The 23,565-nt window shown below is 38.4% G+C and overlaps 1 protein-coding gene across 3 annotated transcripts in view; it reads right to left on the bottom strand.

Moving 5' to 3' along the window:
- Positions 1-528: 528 nt before the first annotated feature.
- Positions 529-23,565, bottom strand: part of LOC149151122 (P53/DNA damage-regulated protein) — a 73,752-nt gene continuing 50,715 nt past the window's right edge. For all 3 annotated transcript variants that reach the window (XM_089440784.1, XM_089440783.1, XM_089440782.1), the window contains exon 4: positions 529-1,019. In XM_089440784.1, the coding sequence (XP_089296910.1) occupies positions 871-1,019 (149 nt within the window). In that variant the 3' untranslated portion in view covers positions 529-870. The remainder of the gene's footprint in view (positions 1,020-23,565) is intronic.

Genomic DNA, 23,565 nt, shown 5'->3' with positions numbered 1-23,565 from the left:
GAGATTTATTAGAATACTGGTTGCATTGCAGCCTTGCAATTAAAAAGCATGTGTTCAATGCACCAAGATGTATGTGGGTGATGCCAATAAATAAAATGTGAATAAAAAATGGCATCAATATCTAGTATCCAAAAACAAGTCAACATAATAACAAAAAATTAATTAATAAAATAAGCATAAAGCCATATAACCCTGGATTTGCATCTGAGTTGTTTTCTTTTTTCCCTCTCAATACTTAATGAATGCAAGGTTAAAATGGATCTATGCTAGTCAAATCTACCTATCATGCCATGCAAGAAATCAAAGAGAATTCACTCGAACACCATCCTGCATGAATGAAGTTTCATAAATAGTAGTTCAAGGAAGATAAAAATGAACAATGAACCTTCCTTTCCCTTTGACATTAACTGTAGAAAAAATCAATGCTAATTATGTCCAATTACTTAGAATGTCTCATAAAAATATAGTGCTAAGTTGCTCAAATACAAAGATGGCATTAAAAGAACTAAGATAAGGAGTCCATCAATATGATCAGTTTAAATAAGCTAAATGCGATCAAAACTACTCAAAATTGTTATATTTTCCAATGTACAACCAAAATCATCTCATATTCAATTTTAATTCCATGAAAACTAAACATGTGTCACGGCATGCCAAGTTCGCATTCGCACGCAAAGACATTATACACCAGTATATGATCTCATTTAAAAACTAGAGAGAACCCTCACCTCACAAACCATGTAATCACATTAGAATTATCTTTTAAAGTTACCAATGCGCCAAGAACATGACTTATTGTGTTAAAAAGACCATTTTCTCTGAACGTTATATAAAGGTTTTATCCTTGACATAACGATGCAGCGTCTTAAATCACTTAGAATTATCTTTTAAAGTTACCATTGATCTGAGAACTTGTGGACTTATTGTGCCAGATAGACCACCTTTCTCTGAAAGTGATAAAGTTTTATCCTTGACAAAGCTCTGCAGCTTCTTCACGTTCAAGTCCAACCGTTCTTGATCTGCATCCATAAGATCATAAAAAATATATGATGATTTCTCTTTTCACTACTCTCATTGAGAAGAAGAATTTTTATTTCCAACATCTCTTACAACTTGGAGAAATTTTCAAGACACAACAGAAAATGTGGTATCCAAACAATGCAATGGAACCATACTCAAGTTTTAAAGATGCCCCAACAATCATTTAAAATGTCATTAATCTACAAATAAAATATGGATAAAAGAGAACTACATAGGACCTATTGAATGAGGAAGAGAGCTTCTTGCTTTCAAGTATTTAGAGGAAAGCCTCAACAAAGCTTAAAAGTGCAGCAATAGGTTTGCAAAAGCACCACCGTTAATACCTTTTTCAAGAAAGGTTAACAATAGAATGGATATAAGACACACAACATCAAATCTCAGTCCCTGATCACAATGATAGAACTTCATCTTTGCTCTACCATGTGCGTGTAATATCAGGCATTTGGAAAACATTATTCGGGTCAACAGGAAATATCTCCATCGCATTCAATTCAGACCCTTGTAAATGTGTCCTACACCTCTTACCATGCTAAAACATAAACATCAAATCTTGGTCCCTGATCACAATGATGGAACGTTACCTTCGCTCTACTATTTGTGTGTAACATCGGCCATTTGGAAAACGTTATCCAGATCAACAGGAAATAGCTTCATCGCATTCAATTCAGACCCTTGTAAATGTGCCCTACACCTCTTACGAAAGAAGGGAAAATCCATAAAGCATAAGGCATAGATGATTGCAAAAATAGTTGTAAATGTTAGAAAGTAATGATCATTCTTAAATCTGTAGATCAATGTTCATTATTATGTAATGCATCAGTTGCATGGGTACTTCTATCCTTTCCTGGCCGTAGCACTTGTAGGTTAAAAATTTATCATCTTTTGCCATACCGATACCCAGATCCATGCACCATAGATATTATGTAATATGTAGTATATACTAAGGTTTATGGTTTATTATTGTTATGTAAGTTACCTGTCCATGGGTAAAAGCAGTTATGTAATGCTATTATTAGAAAGTGACTATAGAAAACAACTTGGCATATCATCCTTGTGTGTTAATGATAACCTAGTTTATTTTTTCTCTTGAACGTCTCCTTTGTTGCTCTGTCTAAATTGAACAGTAAAATGTCTATGCCACTGGAGACATCAGGATGTTTAAAGAAAAATATTTTGAGCTCTTGAAAAATGTTAACCCAGTTTATTCACGATATAACTCCAATCATATATAATTAGATTAATCTAGAATTTTTCATCGAGTCCTAGCATCTCATGTCCAGACTTAATATATGCAGATTAAATCAACTGCCTGAAAGTAAATCAGATTTATTCCTACTATAATGGAGATGGCCATGAAATGCTTGTTACAACTTATAATGGCTCAACTCCTGCAAAGTTGCAGTAAAGCCGATTTTCTCTATCGGAACCAAATATTTCCAGACTTCTACTAAAGTTTAACTTTCAGAGTACAACTGAATAATCTGTGCATGAAATGCAATCAATCATAAAAAAGGATAAATTGAACTAGAATTTTCCAGCATATCTTAAGAGTATCTTGCCTCCTAAATCATGACCCTCTAGTAACAAGGAGCCGTCCAATTCTACAAGACTGTGCTTTAAAGCTGACTAGCACAAGTAATCTCACTGTCCCTTTAGGCAAAGGGACTGCCTATTTGAAGTGGACATACAACCTCAGAGAGTTTGCTGTCTTAACTTCTCCTATGACTATTTCACTGATAAATGGGGTTGTAGTTTCAAATGCACTTGCTTAAATTGCACATTGACAAGTAGATTTGAAGTGAAAACATTCTAAAACAATAACGGTTGATATTGATGAAATTACACTCTGTGATGGGCTATATTAATGAAATTACGCTATGTGCCAATCTTTGCTCACAGGTTCTTCCCTCTATCTCAACTTAATCTTGCATCTAATCTCACATCTGGTCATACTTATCTTTTCCGGTATGTAATCTCGCATCTGGTCATACCTTATCTTCTTCAGTGAATTGGTGACTAGTAAAATCTGTCCATCCTTCGATGATTGAAGTTATCGGCTTATCTGATAATATGACCATCCGTCCTAGGGCAAGATTTTGTCAAAGCTCAAAGTTATCCCTCTTTCTCAAAGGTGTAGAGCAAGGTCTCATCATAACTTTCCAGATCTCAGTAAACTCCTCATATTAGGTACCTTTTCCAAAGTCCAAAATAATATATCATTGAAATATTTTAGCTTTTGAACAAGGCTTTATTGTGACTTTCTTTTAAGGCTTATTATACAGTCACGATAATAAGAATATCAAAACAAGACACTATTGTGACTTTCTTTTAAGGCTTATTATACAGTCACGATAATAAGAATATCAAAGCCTTGCTGTACATTAAAAGTAGATACAAAGCAATTGGAACTGATTTAATGAATTTGTTTTGGAATCCCGTAATTAACATGCAGCTGCCACACATCAATAGAGTGGTTTTCATATCTAATACTTTGAACTATGAAGGGGTTTGTGAGTGTTTTGTCCTTATCAAATTAGAAAAAAACTATTATGAATAACTCATCTCTACGCATCCTTATATGTCTCCATATTGCGTAAAGCTAATCGTGTCTCCTCATTCTCATGGTCCAACCAGCCCTCTTCTGTCTTACATCATAGCCTTTCTTATACTGATTTACCATCATGCCTGTTGAGCATATCCAATTCAGCGCACTGTTATGTTCACTTAGTAGGTTAAAATCAATAGAAATCAGAATGGTGGACATGGTATTTCAAATTCCAGATCAACACAGCTTTTACAAGGGTTCTTTGACTGGAATACTGATACAATTGGCCTGTGGAGCCATCAATTTGAAGGCAAGATTCCAGATCAAGAGCTTACTTGCTTATTGTCATATACTTCTCCACCAGCGAGTGAAGGCAGTGATGCAGCTGGGGGAGAGTGATGGATATGGCGAACAGTGCTTCAAAATCTGTTAAAAATGCAATTATGCATGTAGGATCAAACACCAAGGAGACATCAGAGGAGCTTAGTTGTTCTGCAGCAATGGATGAACTCATCTCCTTATGTAAAAGATACCAATATTCCAATTAGTTGTACAATGCTCAGTGTTAAATATTGTAGCTCAGACAGGCATTCTAGCCTTGAGAGGTGTCATTGAGGCTAGGAACACAAAGGATTTAATTATTTTCAAGCACATGTAATTTTTCCTAAGTTTCACCTAGGGAAAATATCTTAATTATGTCAATTAATGATTTTTAAATATTTCTTAAATCTAAAATTAATGATTTTTAAATATTCCTAAATCTAAAATTAGGGAAAGTGGATAATTAATTTATGTTAGTTGGGATAAGATTGATTTACCTCTAGAAGCTTGTGGAAAGTTTCTAAAATGATCTTAGCCATCGATTGGATCAAGTGAACTTCTAATCGTAGTCATTCATTTGTGAATGAGAGATTATAAAGGGAATCAATGGGCAGCTTTGGAGACGCATCGAATGGGTGATTTTCAGTGAAACATCAGGAGGATTCAGCAACAGTGATTAAGAGAAATTTTCCGGAGAATTTCGCTATCAGTTATTTTCTGCAGGAGGCCGAGTTTTTCCAATGAGGCCATGAGATTCAGGAGGAGGCTGAGTTGCTCTGTAAATTCGCAAGAGTAGAGGCCGAGATTATTTCTAGGAGGAAAAACGATTCTTCCAAAGGCCAGTGTGTTGAGAAATGTAAGTGGTTTTGGTCTTCATAATTGTTGTACTCATTTCAATATGTATCCTATGCAAAAAACAAGAAAAAAAAATATTATTATCAAAGCATGGGTTTCATGCTCATTATTGATGGTCTTTTAAGTAAAAGCACGTTCTTCGTGTTTTTAGGGTTTGTTAGGTGATAGGATTTATTGTCATGAGTCCAAGGAGTCAACATCATGTTTATAAGACTCTTCCGTGCAATTGAAATTATAAAAAGAATTATTTTTGAGTTTAAAATGTCTTGGAATCTCCAAGAGTACAAGTCAGCCCTGGGATCCTCAAGTCATCCAGCCTAAAGGATGGAATTCGACCCCTTGAGAAGGCTATAAAAGGAATCAATTGCACCTCATTTGGAGTTGGGAAGCTACAACAAGGAGAGCGAAAATCTAGGAGAAGTTGGGAGGACGCAACTTCTTGTTTCTGGGCTCTATCTCTCTCACACATGCAAATTTCTAGGGTTTCTGGGCTACAGTAGCAGGCCAAAATTACAGGATCGAGTAGCAAGAGGACGAAGATAGCTGGAAGAGGGAAAACCTTTGTCTAGACCTCGTTGATCTTGGGAGAGTTGTCTTGCTCTAAGTAGGTTTCAGAGGGAGATTGTATTAGGGTTTCCAAGAAGCTACAAGGATGAAGTGGCAGGGTCAAAGTTGCAGGTCGAGTAGCAATAGTTGGGATTGGGAAGTCGAAGTTGCAAGTCAAGTAGCAATGTTGAAGCTGGCAAGTCCAAGTTGCAAGGAAGAAGCAGTTTGGTGCAGCTTCAAGGAAGGACTTGAGGAAGCGCTAACTTGGTATTGAGAGAAGGACTTGGTCTAGGGATTGGGTCATTGTATCTCATTTGAAGCAGATTCTAAGAAGAGAAGAGTTTCTAAATTTTCCCCTTGGAGGGGTTTTTCCCTGGCTGAGAGCCTATATCTGTGTCCTCTTTTGTTGTTGCTATTTCTTGATATTTTTTGACGAAAAGATATAACTAAAGGACTCAAAGAAGACAACTAGAGACTCACAAGCAAGTGTCAAGGCTAAGAAAATAAGTTCAATAAGATGCCACTTAACATTTTCTAACATGGTATCAGAGCTAAGGTGAGCAAGAAGGGCAGTGAAAGGACACTAGAAGAAGTTACTTGTCAAGGGGAAGGGAAAAAGGAAACTCTTAAACTTGAAGAAGAAGACTACAAGGAAGATTATCTCTTGAAGGAATCTAGTTGAAGGTTCGTTGGTGGAAGACCTTCTGATCTAGGGTTTCTACATTGAAGAAGATCAAGATTACATTAATCGCGCAAGTAGGGTATTGATCTCGCAAGAAGAAATCTATTTGGAAAGTTGTTGGTGGAAGAATCCTATGAAACATCTTTCAAGGAAGTCTCCACAATAGTGAAGGCATCAATTAGGTTGGAGACATCATCAAAAGGAATCTTGATATTCAAGTAAGTATCAAACTATTTCATTATGGTTGAATCTTCAAGTCATGTAAGTTCTTTCTGTTAAATTATGGGGAAGCTTCGCGAAGAATTTCATAAAATGTAATTTATAATTAATTGGCATAAATTTGCATTTTGTTAAAGTGCTAATTATCTCCTGCTCTTAATATCCCAAGTCGGCTTAAGGTTATTGGAGGGAAATTATTTATTTTCGAAATTCAAATTTGAAATTGGGAGGTCGGCATCAAGGTCATCCCATCCAAGGGTTACAAACCTTCGCCTATGGCAAACAACTATAGGCCATTATGTTGATCCTCAATCGACACAGAGTTCGGAAAGCAAAAATCAATTTAAGAATCTTCAGTCTACACATTAGCTCAGGGTTTTCGTTTGGTATTTGTCTGCACTTGGCTCTTATGGCACAGTGACTCGATTCTCTAATTTTCGCACTTGTCATAGCATGATATGAAGTTTGCATCTCATGTATAATCTTTGTTATGAAAACCTATCAATTTTAGTTAACAATGGTATGTTCTAAACTGAGCACAATTTACTTCAATGTTCCTTAGCCCAATAACAATTTCCAATTTCAATAGCTACCACAATTACCAGATTTGGCAGATGCCAAGGAAAAACCCCAATGTGGGGAAAACCCTTTGATCAATTCTTCTTATTATTATATCAAAATTTCAGCAGAGAGAGTACAAAAGACAAATTGACTTGCCCAATTCAAAGTCAAAACAGCCCTATAAATTTATGCAGTCAAACTTCAGCATAACCAAAAAGTGAACGCTAGTCAAAACAGCAGCAAATCATCCTCAAAGCAACACGATCTTCCTCAATCAAACTCGACCTGATCAAGAGGTAAAAGTTAGCCCAAACAACTCGATCAAACTCGGTCAAAGGAGAGAGAAACTACTGGAAATTTTATGTTGTCAAATTGCAATCAACCCTGAAGTCAACGCTGGTCAAAATTTCCATAATTCCTCGATTTCTATGCCCAAAAATGCGGCCTAAAAAGATAAAACTTTCGACCCCAAAAATGCAGTCAAACTTGGTCAACAAGCCCTTGGTCAATGCTAGCCAAACCGATCACAAAACTCTGAAATTTTGGTCTGCAATTCTGCCCAAAAAACTCATCCTCCTTGCTACACGTGTGAGAGAAAGAAGCTACCCAATAGTTGTACGAACCAATCAGATGAAGAGAGAGAAAAATGTGTGAGTAATGATGATGCCAAATGAGGTGTGAGGTCTCTTGTAATTATACAATTCATTGTGGGTGAGGAGACAAATCCATTGGGCTCCATAAGCCTACATGATGATGTGGCCAACTTGAACAATCTACATGTGTGGGCATAAATTCAAAATCACACTTTTGCTTGTCCAAATGAGATGATCTTTATATCAATCTTGGTCCTCTCAAAAAGAGGAATCTAATGCAATCATCTCCATCAAATGAGTTGTCCCAAGGTGGAATTTGGCCTAATTGCCAATTTTAACACTCCCTCTAAACTAGGGAGAATTCCACCTGCCAATCCATTTGTCGTCATCAATCATCATGTCATCCTGTCATCAAGCATCATCTTTGTCATCTCATCTCTGCTCTGTTGAACCATGAAGTACTGATGAAGAAGAATAGATCGAGTGACTCACAAGACCTTACCACCCTCCACTGACAAAAGTCAACCCAGAGGTAGAACCTCAAATGATCCCAGATCAAGTTGTTGAACACCATGCATCCTTGACATAGGGCGTACGGCAGTACACGAGGCGTCCATTGGTAGAGCTATTATCCCTATCCACGTTTCCCAACTCATTGGGTAGATGAGAGGTACTTCCCATGAGTCCCGAACTACATGGTTAGGATGTATGTTGGGGCATCAACAGGAGAAGGTGAACGATTCATCCTATGCATATGTCAATGGTAGGGGAAGGTGAACCACTCACCCTACACATGTGTATCGTAGGGAAAGGTGAACCACTCACCCTACACACATGTCACCATGGGGTATCACAGAGGAAGGTGAACCACTCACCCTGTACACAACGCACCACATAGGGAAGGTGAACCACTCACCCTATAGCTCATAGCTCCAAGAAGTACCCCAAGCCCCCAGGAGCTCCCAAAGCTCAATGTCCAACTCAAGCGGGACCCTCATGGGAGGGTCTTTCCATGACTCCAAGTCTCTCTCGGAAGGTTAAGAATTTGACCTTCCCCAAAGGCTTCGTGAGGGTATCTGCGACCTGCTCATTAGTCCTAATGTGTTGGAGCCTTATTGCTCCCCATTGTACCATACCTCAAATATAGTGGTAATTGATATCAATGTGCTTGGAGCGGTCGTGGAACACAGGATTCTCTGAAAGGTGAATCCCACTATGGTTGTTGCAAACGATTATGGTGGTATCCAGCGCGTGATCAAATAGCTCACTGAAGAGCTTCTTCAACCAAGCAGCTTCACAACAGGCCTTACTAGCTGCAATGTATTCGGCCTCGGCAGTGCTTAATGCAACTAATTTCTGCTTTCTGCTCATCCAAGAAATTGAAGCAGATCCTAATGAGAAGCAACATCCAGACGTGCCCTTACAATCCACCACACTGCCAGCCCATTCAGCATCTATATATCCATGCAGCCTCAAATTCCCGGCAGTATATCTCAGTCCATAATAGATTGTGCCCCAGAGATGTCTCAAAAGATTCTTAGCAGCAATCCAATGTATGTGATGAGGCTCGACCATAAATTGACTCAACATATTCACAACAAAGCATATGTTAGGACAAGAGTTTACCAAGAACATCAAGGCCCCCACAAGTTATATATATTTGGAGGGATTTACCAATTCGGGCCCAGCAGCACTTCCACATAGCTTCTTGAAGTTGTGTTCCATCAGAGTAGACACGGACTTGCAATCCACCATCCCACATCTCTCGAGCAGCTTCACAATGTATTTTACTTGGAAAAGGAAAATCTCACCTAGATTTTACCAGAACTCCAGGCCTAGGAAGTAGTGCATCAGTCCTAGGTCCTTCATCTCGAACTCGGAAGCCAACTCTCATTTGCATTGATAAATGAGAGGGTTTGCACTTGTCAGAAAGAGATCATCCACATAAAGAACTAGAATAAGAGGCATGTCATTTTCAACCTTGAAATATAGGTTAGGGTCAGCTTCGCTCCTTGTAAATCCCAGCTTCATAAGATAGCTATCAATCCTCTCATACCAAGCCCTAGGGGCTTGCTTCAACCCATAGAGGGATTTCTTCAATCTACATATGTGTGCCCTTCGATCCTATACTTCGAACCCCTCAGATCGTTACAGGTAAACTCCCCCCTTAAGCGAGCCATGCAAGAAAGCAGTCTTCACATCCATTTGGTGTAGGCTCCATCCTTGAGAGGCAGCAAGAGCAATAATCGAACGGATAGTGGTATATCAGGCAACTGGTGCAAATATCTCATCATAGTCCACTCCTTCCTTTTGAGAGAAGCCTCGAGCAACGAACCTCGCCTTGTACTTTTCAACACTCCCATTGGATCCATGTTTGATTTTGTAAAGCCATTTAGAAGTGACCACAGACTTGTCCTTGGGTCTAGGAACCACATCCTAGACATCATTCTTCATGATGGATTCGTACTCTTCATTCATCGCATCCTTCCATACTTGGTGTTTTATAGCTTCTTCAAACATACAAAGATCAGATTGAACGATAGTACTCATAGCAGCAAGGTACCCTTGATACTTGTTTGGCTTCTTACTTTCACGAAATGTCCCTCTTGGAGCAATATGCTTTTCAGCATCTTTGAGAGTGTCTTTGAGCCACAAAGGTCTTTTTCTTGAGGAAGAGGGACCACCAGGAGGTGGATCAATGGGATCTATTGGGCCTTCAACATCAGGCATAGGATCATCTTGCTTTCCTGTCGCATCACCATTCTATTTTCTTTGAATGGAGAGATCTTTGGCTTTCCCAAGAGCATTGCCTTCATCAAATGTAACATCATAACATTTTTCCTCATCTTGTTGACCAAGCACATAGATTTTGTATGCTTTTGAATTTTCATTGTAGCCCACAAATTTTCCTCTCTTCCCGCATGCTCCCAACTTGTTTCTCTTTTCTTTAGGCACATGAAAATATACGGGACAACCAAATATTCTAAAATGAGAAACATCAGGCTTCTTACCGGTGAAAACTTCTCCGGGTGTCTTAAAATTCAATGCTTGATGTGGACACCTATTTTGAACATATACACCAGTATTTGCAGCTTCTCCCCATAAGAACTTCGGTAAACCTAGATTGCTCAGGAGTGTATGCAACAGTTGTCTCCCTCTTAATGTCATCCTCTCTGCAAAAGTCGTTGAATTCATTTGATTCACATTCAGTTCCATTGTCGGTCCTTAATATTTTGATCTTCTTCCCTGTTTGATTCTCCACCAAGGCTTTGAAACTACATAACCATTTGAACACTTCATCCTTCTTCTTCAAGAAATAGATCCATGTTTTGCGAAAGAAATCATCCACAAAGATAGCATAATACAAGTATCCTCGTAACATCAACATACCAGATAGGTCAGAATGGACCAGTTGAAGAATATTAGAAGTTTGACTTTCACTTGAAGGAAATGGTCCCCTTGTAAGTTTCCCAGTTGCACAACCCTGACAAACACCTTCATGATTCATGTTGAAATCAGGTTCCTTACCCTAGGTAATGCTTTGTAATGAAGGTGGGCAAATCTTTGGTGCCATAATTCGGATTGAAGAGAAGCGTCACAAGACATGGCTCCCAAAGGACTTCCTCCAACTTGATAAAGACCATCAACCCTAAATCCAAGTGTAAATGCATCTTTAGGGTTTATTTGCCAAAGACGTACCTTTCCATCAGTGAATGCTACCTTGAAGCCTTTTTCTTCCATCGCAGAAATAAATACCAGGTTCTTCTTCAAATCGAGCACATACAATACTTCTTGTAGATGAATGGTTTGACCTTAATTCAAGTGAAGAGTGGCAGTACCTATTCCTTTCACGGGATAGGTGGTATTGTCTCCAAGTATGATTTCCAAGTTAGTCTTTTTTCAACCAAATTTGAGAGGGCCTCTTTGTACTTAGTGAAGTGCCTTGAGGCTCCACTACCAATCAACCATTAATCCAATGCATCCGAAGGAGAGGCGGTAGATAAAGCGGAAATAAGATAGAATTCATTTCACTAGTTTCAATCCCACTTCTTCACCCCTGTGAGCATCACCCGATGCAATGAGTGCTAAGTGAACAATTCAAAAATCATGAGAAATTAGTCAGTTACGACTACCTCTCATGGAAATGGTCATACGTTAATGACTTACTTAAACGCAGTTGAATCCCAAAAACGATATCTAATATAATGCACTGCGTAAACCCCTAATACTTAAATTCAAAAAGATAGAATTCATTTTGTTTTTCTACAACATTACTTTCCTCATACCTGGAAGTTCTTGATCTTTTGGGAGGTCGACCATTTCTGTATCAAATAGTGGGAGCATTCCTCTTTCCTTTATTGTTGAACTTGTTGTCCCTTTAATTGCCATTGCTTTTGTAGTTGTTGCAGTTGTTGTTGTCATCATCCCTTGGAGTATCCTTCTTGTGAGGACACTCTCTAGCATAGTGGCCAAACCTGTTGCAATTGTAACATCTTCCTTTTCTTCCTTCTTTGAATCCCGACTTAAATCCTTGACCTTGTTTCCTTGGACCAACATTGTTCTTCCTCTTAGCATGAGCGGAGAAAGCAGTAGGATCATTTCCATTTGAGGGCTTATCTCTCTCCATCATCCTTATTTCTTCTTGAGTGCATCTAGCCAATAATTCATCAAAACCCGGAATCCTATCATTGTTGAGGATGGTGGTGTTAAACACATCCCATGCTCTTGTAAGACCTCCAAGTGCAATAAGAGTGAGCTCCTTGTCACCAACAACTTCTCCAATAGATAGAAGATCATTCTTGATTTCAGTGATCCTCGTGAAGTAGGATTGAATATACTCTCCTTTATCCATCTTGATGCCCTTCAACTTGTTCTTGAGAAAGAGGATTTGATTTACATTGTTTACTTTGAACATCCCAACCAACTTATCATACATCTCCTTAGATGTTTCCAAATCAGAAATATAGGCAACCAAATTCTTTTGAATGGAGTCTACAATAATTTTCTTAGCTTTGACCTCACCTTTCTTGTACTTTGTCTTTGCAGCAGCAAGTGCATTTGAAGGAGGCTCCACCACTCTTCCCTTTACATAGTCCATAGCATCATTCTCTTCCAAAGTCAAATCGTATAGTAGTCTTTGTTCTAAAGTTCACATGGCCAGGTATTTTTGTCTCTCGCATGACATGTGGCACAGTACCCCTCTATGGTAAGGCATCACTCTCACATACCTGAGGCTACAGGTCTTTTTCAAGTAAGACATCGTTGTATTGGCATGAACTCGTATCTCTGTAAAATCTCATTAATCTCAATTGGGTGTGACTGTTATGGCATGCGATCTTGCACTTTATCTCACTGTAATAAATTCAGGACTCTCGCACATATGATTACAGTCTTATCTCTCTTTGTTCCAGATATGTATGGAATATAGTTTCGCTCTTGCATCACAGTTACATTTGTGCATCTCAGATATGTATGATATGTATGGCTCCTACATTACAGATATGTATGATACAAATGGCTCTCACATGATCACAACAGTTTGGGTCTCACATCATAGATATGTTTGGCAATGGTATTCAAAGTTGTGTTTGCAAGTGCGCATTACAGTTGTATTGCATGGCACTACCATTGTATGGCATCACAAGGACCCTAATCATTATATATGAAGAGATGAGACAATTCTGGTATTGCTCTCGGTATTAAATTTGGCACTCCAGAACAGATGCAGTGATCGCAACTATCTGTTTCAGCCCTAATTTCTAATATGGCAGGTTATTGATTTTACTATCACATGGTTGTTCCATCGATAAGACTTGTTCACCAGCTAATCTGTGAACAAGTCAAGTATAAGCCATGAGAAGCCCATTTTCTTTTTGTACTTTGTATCTCTCCATTGAACAATTGATGACAATCTAATAGAAGAAGAAGAATTTGGAAGGGTTTCCCCCTTGTGGGGTTTTGCCCTGGTCTCTAACCAAATCTCGGTGTCCTCCTTGTGCATGTTTTTCTTCTTGTAATCTTTTATGTTCCGCTACTATGATGATGTCATTATTCTTTCTATATATAATTGTATTGATGTATAAACACTATGGGTGAATAGAATATGAAATTGAAGAAATTCAGTTACCCAAAGCAAAGAACATTGAAGCTCTAAGAGAAAATTCAACATGGTATAGAAGCTGGGATGAAGAAAAGTCATCAAAGATCACCCCCATGAAGACATCGATGATGGATCAAGAAGTGTGGAAGAGATGAAGATGGCAGAGACCTAAAAAAAAAAATTGCTAGCATTTGAAGGAAACCCTTCGCAACCTCATTCCAGCAAGAAGTTAGGAGTTGGAAGGAATGTTCAAGAAGTTGTCTTAATTTGTAATAGGGTATGATCCAATGTGGAAAAAGTCGAAGTCGGGATTAATTCGGCAAGGGTCCAAAAGTTGAAAAACTCGTCAAAGTCGGGAGTTTTTTGAAAAAGTCGGCAAAATTAAAAAAAAAAAAACAAAATTATTCTTTTTTTTTTAACATCTAGAGTATCCACAACATCAAATAAATGCATTTCCACATAAACATGTAAAGAAAGCTAATATATAATATGTATATGAAGTCTACTGCTACATCACATATCAAAATAGTGAATCAACTCCTGAATTCTGAGCCCTGTCTGAGTCTCAACTCTCAAGAGTCAAAATATCAACAAAAAATATAATAAATGTATATCATGAGTCATCTAAAAGTCATCAAGTAATCAGTCACTCAGATCCTCTTCCCCTTTTAATTTTTGTTTCCGCTAATTGTATTAAGAAATAAGTCATGCATTTATTCAGTAGATTGTAATCTGCTTGGGTAATAAGGTGTCAGGTGGTAGGTCCAATGAAAATTAACAGTGAGTATCATAGTAGATGTGAAAATTAACGCTTGGTGAATCCAAGATGCTTATTTTCTGAGAAAACAGTAGATGTCAGATTATTAACCTAGCCTTGGCATCTATTATTCAAAAACTCTTGGAGGTAAAATCCACTTCTAATACATAACCTTTCCCACATTTACAGGGAATTCACCACTAAAGAAGATTCCCTTTCAAAACGTGCTCTCATTGCAGGAAGGATCTTTGCTGTCACAAGATTTCACAGGTACTTTGTTCCTGTCTGAAAAATGGGTTCTTTTTTGATGCAAGAGTATATCCTTCAACGATGGAATATGGTAATAACGTTTGGCAATATGTGCCTAGTGATGGTAGCCCTGCATCATGACCCTCGTGATAGTCACCTTCAGAGAACAAATTAAAAAAGAATGGTTTCAATACAGGATGGGCTAGTCTCAGGCAACATTGACATATGGATGATGGACAATAATGATTCTTGAAGTTTGGTTCAAAAGGGAGTTGATCACCTCTCGTTAAAGATAAGTGCTTCTAAACCTTTATTATCTCCTTATGACACTGCTCTTGTTATTTAGATAGATTATTACTTATCCTTCCTGCATGTTTAAGTATTCACCTTTTACCTTCCTGATGTAGATATGATAAGCAGATCCTTCTTGAGGTTCATCTAGTTACTAAATGATACAGGAAACGTAAGTTAGTCCAGGAAGAGACAAGCTAGTACTAGAAGAAGTTGGTGCAGGGAAGGAAGCTAGGGCAGTATGCAAGCTTTACATTTGCTGATAAAGGTATCTGAATGTTATAATGTATGTATAGATTTAGTTGCAATGTTGATGGCAAATTAGGACTTGATGTTTGACAAGAAGATCGCCCTCATAGATGACTTGATTTATGCTTGCCTGTCACATACATGCATAAGTTGAATTTTTGCTACAAGTGATATACTAGTAACAGTTAATATGATCTCTCTAATAATTGGCAAGCATTTGACCTAACATATGACCTTGTTGGATATCACGATTTTGTCTAAGCAAGGCCAGAAGCATTGACTTTGATATGCCATAACTTGATATTGTTGTCTATGCTTGTAATGAATAGGGTAACCTTGATGGCAATAGGGTGGTTGATCTACTGACTATCTTCTTAAACATCATACTGAACTTGACAATGTAACAAATGGATGCTCTAACTTGATGGTGTTAGTACTCTGATGAAAAATGTTTGTGTAATATGAAAAAGAAGTGATGTTACTCTTGTCAGCTGCCCTAATTATATGACACTAACCCTTGATGAATGTTTGATGACTTGCTCATATGTGATAGTGAAACAGTTGATGTTGACTTATATATGAGAACCTAATATATTTTGTCTACGTGATCTGACAGTTTTGTTTATACATGAGATACAAGTTGATGTCTTGATTGATGATGATTGAAGAGGCTTCCCATTCAGAGGGAGAAACCCTTGATGAGATCCCAACACTTACTATTTATTTACGACAGATAACTAGAAGTCCTATGATTACAGAATGAAAAATATCTTGTGGACATGAATCATTGAACATCTGGCATTGTGAATGATACGTCTTTAATAAGCTAACAGTTGTTTGATGGCAGGACTCGATCCACCTCTCATATAGAAATGTTTTTTTATGGCATATTGTTACTGATGGATCTTTGTATGCCCTCTAAAGTTAGACAGAGTCTGGTCATAGATAAGACAAAGACATAATGTTGTTGTATGAGACAAGCTTAGGCTTGTGATTGCCGCCTCCCTACATAAGAGGGAGAAAAGGTGAATATAATATTCTTTTCTTTATGATATATATTTTTGCTTTGACACTTGATGTCCTATATGAACAGGAAAACAAAGAACTGTTGCTCTTGGTAGTATGCTTTAGTAAGTTGTTCGAGCCGATACCAGATATGAGCAATTTGATTTGTTTTTCAGAGAGCAGCATGAATCAGTAATATGACCCTTTTGGATAAGGATCTAGGTTGATTGAGAACACTGAGCAGTGCTCCTCCCCCTTGGTTGAGCTCGCATGGTGAGGAATGGAGCTATAGGGCTCCTGGGGATGAGAGACCTCTAACCAATAGGATATTGAGACCTAGGATCTCCCCTAGTCAGAGTATGCCCCAGTTAGCATCTTGCCCACTCTGTGGGATAACCTCTCCCATCTAGCCAATGGGTTGAGGGACTTGGGATAGAATGTCATCCCTACCCACTGCAGTAGGTGGATCTCGCCCAAGTTGGTGGATGCAGGTGTTCCACCATCGACTCTCAGAGGTCAAGATGGGAAGATCAGGGACAATAGGGTAGAGTGTGATTCTTACCTTCAGTAAGTTGATCTCAGCTATTGTCAGGGACTTTGGGATAGAGTGTGATCACTACACATTGGGGTAGGTTTGATCTCGCCCATTGTCTTTAGTTTTGGGTGGTAGCTATAGCTCCCCGATGGTAATGATTTCCAAGTAGTAGCATTGGCTCCCCGTTGGCAGTTATATAGGGTGGTAGTTGTGCACTCCCCCGTGGAGATTCTTCTTCTTGCATTCAGCAGAGATGAGACATGATTTGATGATGAGACATTTGGAAAAAATTCTAAATTTGTCTTTTCTTCGCATAATGGATATTGAGTTGAGTAGGGCTCCCTGATGTGGTTCCAGGTTGAGCAGGGATCCCTAACGTTGGCCTGAATTGATCTAAGCTCTCAAATGTTGTTGTGAGTTGAGCTTAATGTCATATTCTTATTCTTATTCTTCTTTAGATTTGAGATTGTTCAATTGATAGAGAGGCGCCAAGACGATATATGGCTTATTAGTCGTGCTAAGGGAAAGAATTGATATAGTGTGGAAGTTGAATGCTCCCCTATGATGATGTTTGAGTTAATAATGTGGAAGTTGGAGCTTCCTTATGCTAATTCTTCTTCTATGATTAAAGATCGTTCAGTTGATCAAAGGACAAGATGTGATGAGATGGAAGTATTTTTTGATATAGACTAGTAGGGTTTGAGGATTGATCTCCCCTACCTTTGATTGCACTTCAGATGAGATGTAACAATGATGCAGTTGCCTACCTTCTCACATTGAGATATGACGTATGAGATAAAGCTTATGATGATAGAAATTCCTCCCTAGCTGAGAGGGAGTGTTAAATTATGGGGCAGCTTTGGAAAGAATTTCCTAAAATGTAATTTATAATTAATTGGCATAAATTTGCATATTAAAGTGTTAATTATCTCCTGCCCTTAATATTCCAAGTCGGCTTAAGGTTATTGAAGGGAAATTATTTATTTTCAAAATTCAAATTTGAAATTGGGAGGTCGGCCCTTTGAAGGGTTATGACCCTTCGCCTATGGCAAACAACTATAAATAGGCCACTATGTTGATCCTCAATCGACACAGAGTTCAGCAAGCAAAAATCACTTTAGGAATCTTCGAACTTTGCATTGGCTAAGGGTTTTCGTTTGGTATTTGTTTGCACTTGGATCGTATGGCACAGTGACTCGGTTCTCTAATTTTCGCACTTGGCATAGCATGATATGAAGCTTGCTTCTCGTGTATAATCTTTGTTATGAAAATCATATAGTAGTCTTTGTTCTAAAGTTCACATAGCCAAGTATTTTTGTCTCTCGCATGACATGTGGCACAGTATCTCTCTATGGTAAGGCATCACCCTCACACACCTAAGGCTACAGGTCTAACCTTTTCATGATCTTGCATATCTAGTAAGACGTTGTATTGGCATGAACTTGCATCCCTATAGAATCTCATTAATCTTAATCAGGTGTGACTGTTATGGCATGCGATCTTGCACTTTGTCTCATTGTAATAACTGCAGGACTCTCGCACCTATGATTACAGTTTCATCGACCTTTGTTCCAGATATGTATGGCATATAGTTTCGCTCTTGCGTCAAAGTTACGTTCGTGCATCTCAGATATGTATGATATGTATGGCTCCTACATTACAGATATGTATGATACAAATGGCTCTCACATGGTCACAACAGTTTGGCTCTCACATCATAGATATGTTTGGCAATCGTATTCACAGTTGTGTTTGGTAGTGGGCATTACAGTTGTATCACATGGCACTATTGTTGTATGGCATCACAAGAACCCTAATCATTATATATGAAGAGATGAGACAATTCTGTTATTGCTCTCAGTATTAAATTTTGGCACTCCAAAACAGAAGCAGTGATGGCATCTATTTGTTTCAGCCCTAATTTCTAATATGGCAAGTTATTGATGTTACTATCACATGGTTGTTCTATCGATAAGACTTGTTCACAAGCGAAGCTGTGAACAAGTCAAGTATAAGCCATGAGAAGCCTGTTTGCTCTTTGTACTTTGTATCTCTCCATTGAACAATTGATGACAATCTAATAGAAGAAGATTTTGGAAGGATTTTCCCCCTTGTAGGGTTTTGCCCTAGTCTCTAACCAAATCTCGATGTCCTCCTTGTGCATGATTTTCTTCTTGTAATCTTATGATCCGCTACTATGATGATGTCATTGTTCTTTCTATATAATTGTATTGATGTATAAACACTATGGGGTGAATGTAATATGAAATTGAAGAGATGCAATTACCCAAAGCAAAGAACAATGAAGTCCTAAGAAAAATGAACATGGTATCAGCGTTGGGATGAAGAAAAGTCATCAAAGATCACCACCATGAGACAATGACGATGGATCAAGAAGTATGGAAAAGATGAAGATGGCAGAGACCTGAAAAATAATAAATTGCTAGCGTTTCAAGGAAACCCCTAGCAACCTCATTCCATCAAGAATTTAGGAGTTGGAAGGATTGTTCAAGAAGGTGTCTTAATTTGTAATAGGGTATGATCAGTAATTGTTTTAAGAAACTCTAGTTGGGTTGGTCTCCAATATGAAACAATGTGATCACTGGAAGCATCTGGAAACTATAATTTTGGCAGCCCATACACATGTTATATGGTTAAGAGGGAGTTGATTGCTTCCTTCTCTATTAAGATAAGTACCCTAGTCTTTGTTGTTTTGATTTATTGGCTAACATTGTTTTTCTTTTGAAGAAATGTCCAAGAAAAAGTTCCGAGAGGGAGCTGATGGTTTTCTTCCCCTTCAAAATAAGTACCTTGGTAAATTTGGCAACTGGTCTAAGTTTTTGGCACATGAGTTAGCTTCTTATCTGAGATCCTATTTTATCTAGCTATGCCAAGATATTGCAAGTTGCAAGGAATACTTGTACTCAAATATATTTTATTGTAGTTATGTTGAGTTTGTTACCATATGTGATTTACTATACAACAATGCTATGGAAGTTGCCATATGATAGCTTACAAGTCATGTAACAATGACTTGTTACAATAATCCATGCGAACATCTAATACATCTTCAGTCTAAGTTGAAGTATCCATCAAGTATGACATTTATTTGGCAGACCTAAAATGGTTTGATGTAACAGTAAACTACAGTGGCAGTGTCTTTGATATAACTTTAATATTGGCATGTGTCTTGAAGACAAGTGATGCAAGAGTATATCCTTCAATGATGGCATATGGTAATAACGTTTGGCAATATGTGCCTAGTGATGGTAGCCCTGCATCATGACCCTTGTGATAGTCACCTTCACAAAACAAATAATAATAATAAATGGTTTTAATACAAGATGGGCTAGTCTCAGGCAACATTCACATATGGATGATGGGCAATAATGATTCTTAAAATCTGGTTCAAGAGGGAGTTGATCACCTCTCGTTAAAGATAAGTGCTTCTAAACCTTTATTATCTCCTTATGACACTTCTCTTGTTATTTAGATTATTACTTATCTTTCCTACATGTTTGAGTATTCACCTTTTAACTTCCTGATGTAGATATGATAAGCAAATCCTTCTTGAGGTTCATTTGGTTACTAAACTATACAAGAAAGGAAAGTTAGTCCAGGAAGAGACAAGCTAGTACTAGAAGAAACTGGTGTAGGGAAGAAAGCTAGAGCAGTATGCAAGCTTTACATTTGTTGATAACAAATCATCTATTGCTAAAAGTATCTGAATGTTAAAAGGTATGTATAGATTTAGCTGCAATGTTGATGGCAAATTAGGCCTTGAGGTATGACAAGAAGATCACCCTCATAGATGACTTGATTTATGCTTGCCTGGCGCATACATGTATAAGTAAGTTGAATTTCTGCTACATGTGATATACTAGTAAAAGTTAATATGATCTCTCTAATAATTGGCAAGCATTCGACCTGTCATATGACCTTGTTGGATATCACGATCTGTCTGAGCAAGGCCAAAAACATTGACTTTGATATGCCATAACTTGATATTGTTGTCTATGCTTGTAATGAATAGGATAACCTTGATGGCAATAGGGTGGTTGATCTACTAACTATCTTCTAAAACATCATAGTGAATTTGACAATGTAACAAATGGATGCCCTAACTTGATGGTGTTAGTACTCTGATGAAAAAATATCTGTGTAATATGATAAAGAAGTGATGTTACTCTTGTCATTTGCCCTAATTATATGACACTAACCCTTGATGAATGTTTGATGACATGCTCATATGTGATAGTGAAACAGTTGAAGGTGACTTATATATGAGAACCTAATATATTTTTTCTACGTGATCAGACAGTTTTGTTGATACATGAGATGCAAGTTGATGTCTTGATTGATGATGATTGAAGAGGCTTCCCATTCAGAGGGAGAAACCCTTGGTGAGATCCCAACACCTAGTATTTATTTACAACAGATAATTAGAAGTCCTATGATTACAGAATGAAAAATATCTTGTGGACATGAGTCATTGAACATCTGACATTGTGAATGATATGATGATGATTGAAGAGGCTTCACATTTAGAGGGAGAAACCCTTGGTGAGATCCCAACAACTAGTATTTCTTTACAACAAATAATTAGAAGTCCTATGATTACAGAATGAAAAATATCTTGTGGACATGAATCATTGAACATCTGACATTGTGAATGATATGTCTTTAATGAGCTAACAGTTATTTGATGGCAGGATTGGATCCACCTCTCATGTAGAAAAAAAAATATGGCATAATGTTACTAATGGATCTTTGTATGCACTCTAAAGTTAAACAGAGTCTGGTCATAGCTAAAAAAAGACATAATGTTGTTGTATGAGACAAGCTTAGGCTTGTGATTGTTGCCTCCCTGCATAAGAGGGAGAAAAGGTGAATATGGTATTCTTTTCTTTATAATATATGTTTTTGCTTTGACACTTGATGTCCTATATGAACAGGAAAACAGAGAATTGTTGCTCTTGGTAGTATGCTTCAATTTGTTGTTCGAGTCGGTACCGAATATGAGCAATTTGATTTGTTTTTCAGAGAGCAGCATGAATATATGAATATGATCCTTTCGGATAAGGATCTGGGCTAATAGAGAACATTGAGCAGTGTTGTTCCCCCTTGGTTGAGCTTGAAGGGTGAGGAATGGAGCTATAGTGCTGCTAGGAATGAGAGACCTTTGACCGATAGGGTATTGAGACCTGGGATCTCCCCTAGTCAAAGAATGCCCCAGTTAGCGTCGTGTCCACTCTGTGGCATAACCTCTCCCATATGGCCAATGGGTTGAGGGACTTGGGATATAGTGTGATCCCTACCCCTTCTAGTAGGTGGATCTCGCCCAAATTGGTGGATGCAGGTGCTCTACCATCTGACTCTCAGAGGTCAAGATGGGAAGATTAGGGACAATAGGGTAGAGTGTGATCCTTACCTTCAGTAAGTTGATCTCACCCATTGTCAGGGACTTTGGGATAGAGTGTGATCCCTACGCATTTGGGTAGGTTTAATCTTGCCCATTGTCTTTAGTTTCCGGTGGTAGTTATAGCTCCCCGATGGTAATGATTTCTGGTTAGTAGCATTGGCTCCCCCCACTGGCAATTAGACGAGGTGGAAGTTGTGTGCTCCCTTGTGGAGATTCTTCTTCTTCGATTTAGCAGAGATGAGACATGATTCGTTGATGAGACATTTGAGACAAATTCTAGATTTGTCTTTTCTTGGCATATTAGATATTGAATTGAGTCGGGCTCTCCGATGTGGTTCCAGGTTGAGCAAGGCTCCTTGAGGTTGGCGCGAATTGAGCTAAGCTCTCAGATGTTTTTGTGAGTTGAGCTTGATGTCAGATTCTTCTTCTTCTTCTTTAGATTCGAGATTGTTCAACTAATGGAGAGGAGTTGATACGAGATATGGCTTATTGACTGTGTTGAGGGAACGAATTGATATAGGGTGGAAGTTGAATGTTCCCCTATGACAATGTTTGAGTTAATAAGGTGGAAGTCAAAGCTTCCTTATGATAATTCTTCTTTTGTTGATTCAAGATCGTTCAGCTGATTAAAGGATGAGATAGTGTTGTGGGGGAGCACCCCCCACCCCCCCCCGGATCCTGCTCCCAATCCAGCTCTGGGCGGGAGCGACTCGAGAGCGGGTCGAAAGCGCGCTCCCGTAAAAAAAAATTGCGCTCCCTGCCTATTTCCGGAGTGAAGCAGGGAGCGTCGCTCCGGGAGAGATTTTTATAAAGCGGTCGCTCCTGACCGCTCCCGGGTTATAAAAATCGCTCCCAGAGCGACAAAAACGACCACCGGAAGCGGACCACGAAGGAAAAAAAATTGGGCGAATGAATAAAAAAAAATCAGTTTTTTTGGAAATAAAAGGAGGTAGGGAGGGAGGGAGGGAGGGTTTCATTTCATCATTGTGAGAGTGAGAGTGAGATTGAGATTGAGAGAGGGTGAGAGTGAGGAGCAAGGAGAGAGTGAGAGAGAGCAAGGAGAGAGTGAGAAGCAAGGAGAGAGCAAGAGAGAGCAAGGAGCAAGAGAGTGAGAGAGCAAGAGAAAGCAAGGAGCAAGGGGAGATTGAAGAGCTTGCAAGGGGAGATTGGACGCCAAAGAGGTAGGCTCTACAATATTGAATAGAGTGTCTAGCAATTTTTTTTTAATGTTTATTAAATTATTCCTAAATAAATAAATAAATTTTTCTCTATTTCCCATTCCCATTCCCATTCCATTTTTTTTAATTTTGGAAATTCAAAACTTCAAATTTCAAACATCATAGTTATATTTCTTGGCATTTTTTTCTTCTTGGTTCCTTTTTTGGTTATTATGGTGCTGGAGAGTAGAAAAAGGAGGGTTGAAATTGAAAATGAAGAAGGGGATGAAGAAGGGGGACATAGTGGATTTGATGAAAACCCCGGTGAGGAGGAGCTGGAGGAGAGTGAACATGAGTCAGCTCAAAAAATTAAACAAGACCAAACCCCATTGTGGAAATATGTTAACAAGCCTGAAGCGGGGAAAGGGGGTGGAACC

Source organism: Pinus tabuliformis, chromosome 9, assembly GCF_031772625.1.
Source record: "Pinus tabuliformis cultivar Carrire ecotype Pingquan chromosome 9, CPIR1, whole genome shotgun sequence".
Taxonomy (NCBI): domain Eukaryota; kingdom Viridiplantae; phylum Streptophyta; class Pinopsida; order Pinales; family Pinaceae; genus Pinus; species Pinus tabuliformis.
This window is presented reverse-complemented; position numbering and strand designations above follow the sequence as displayed.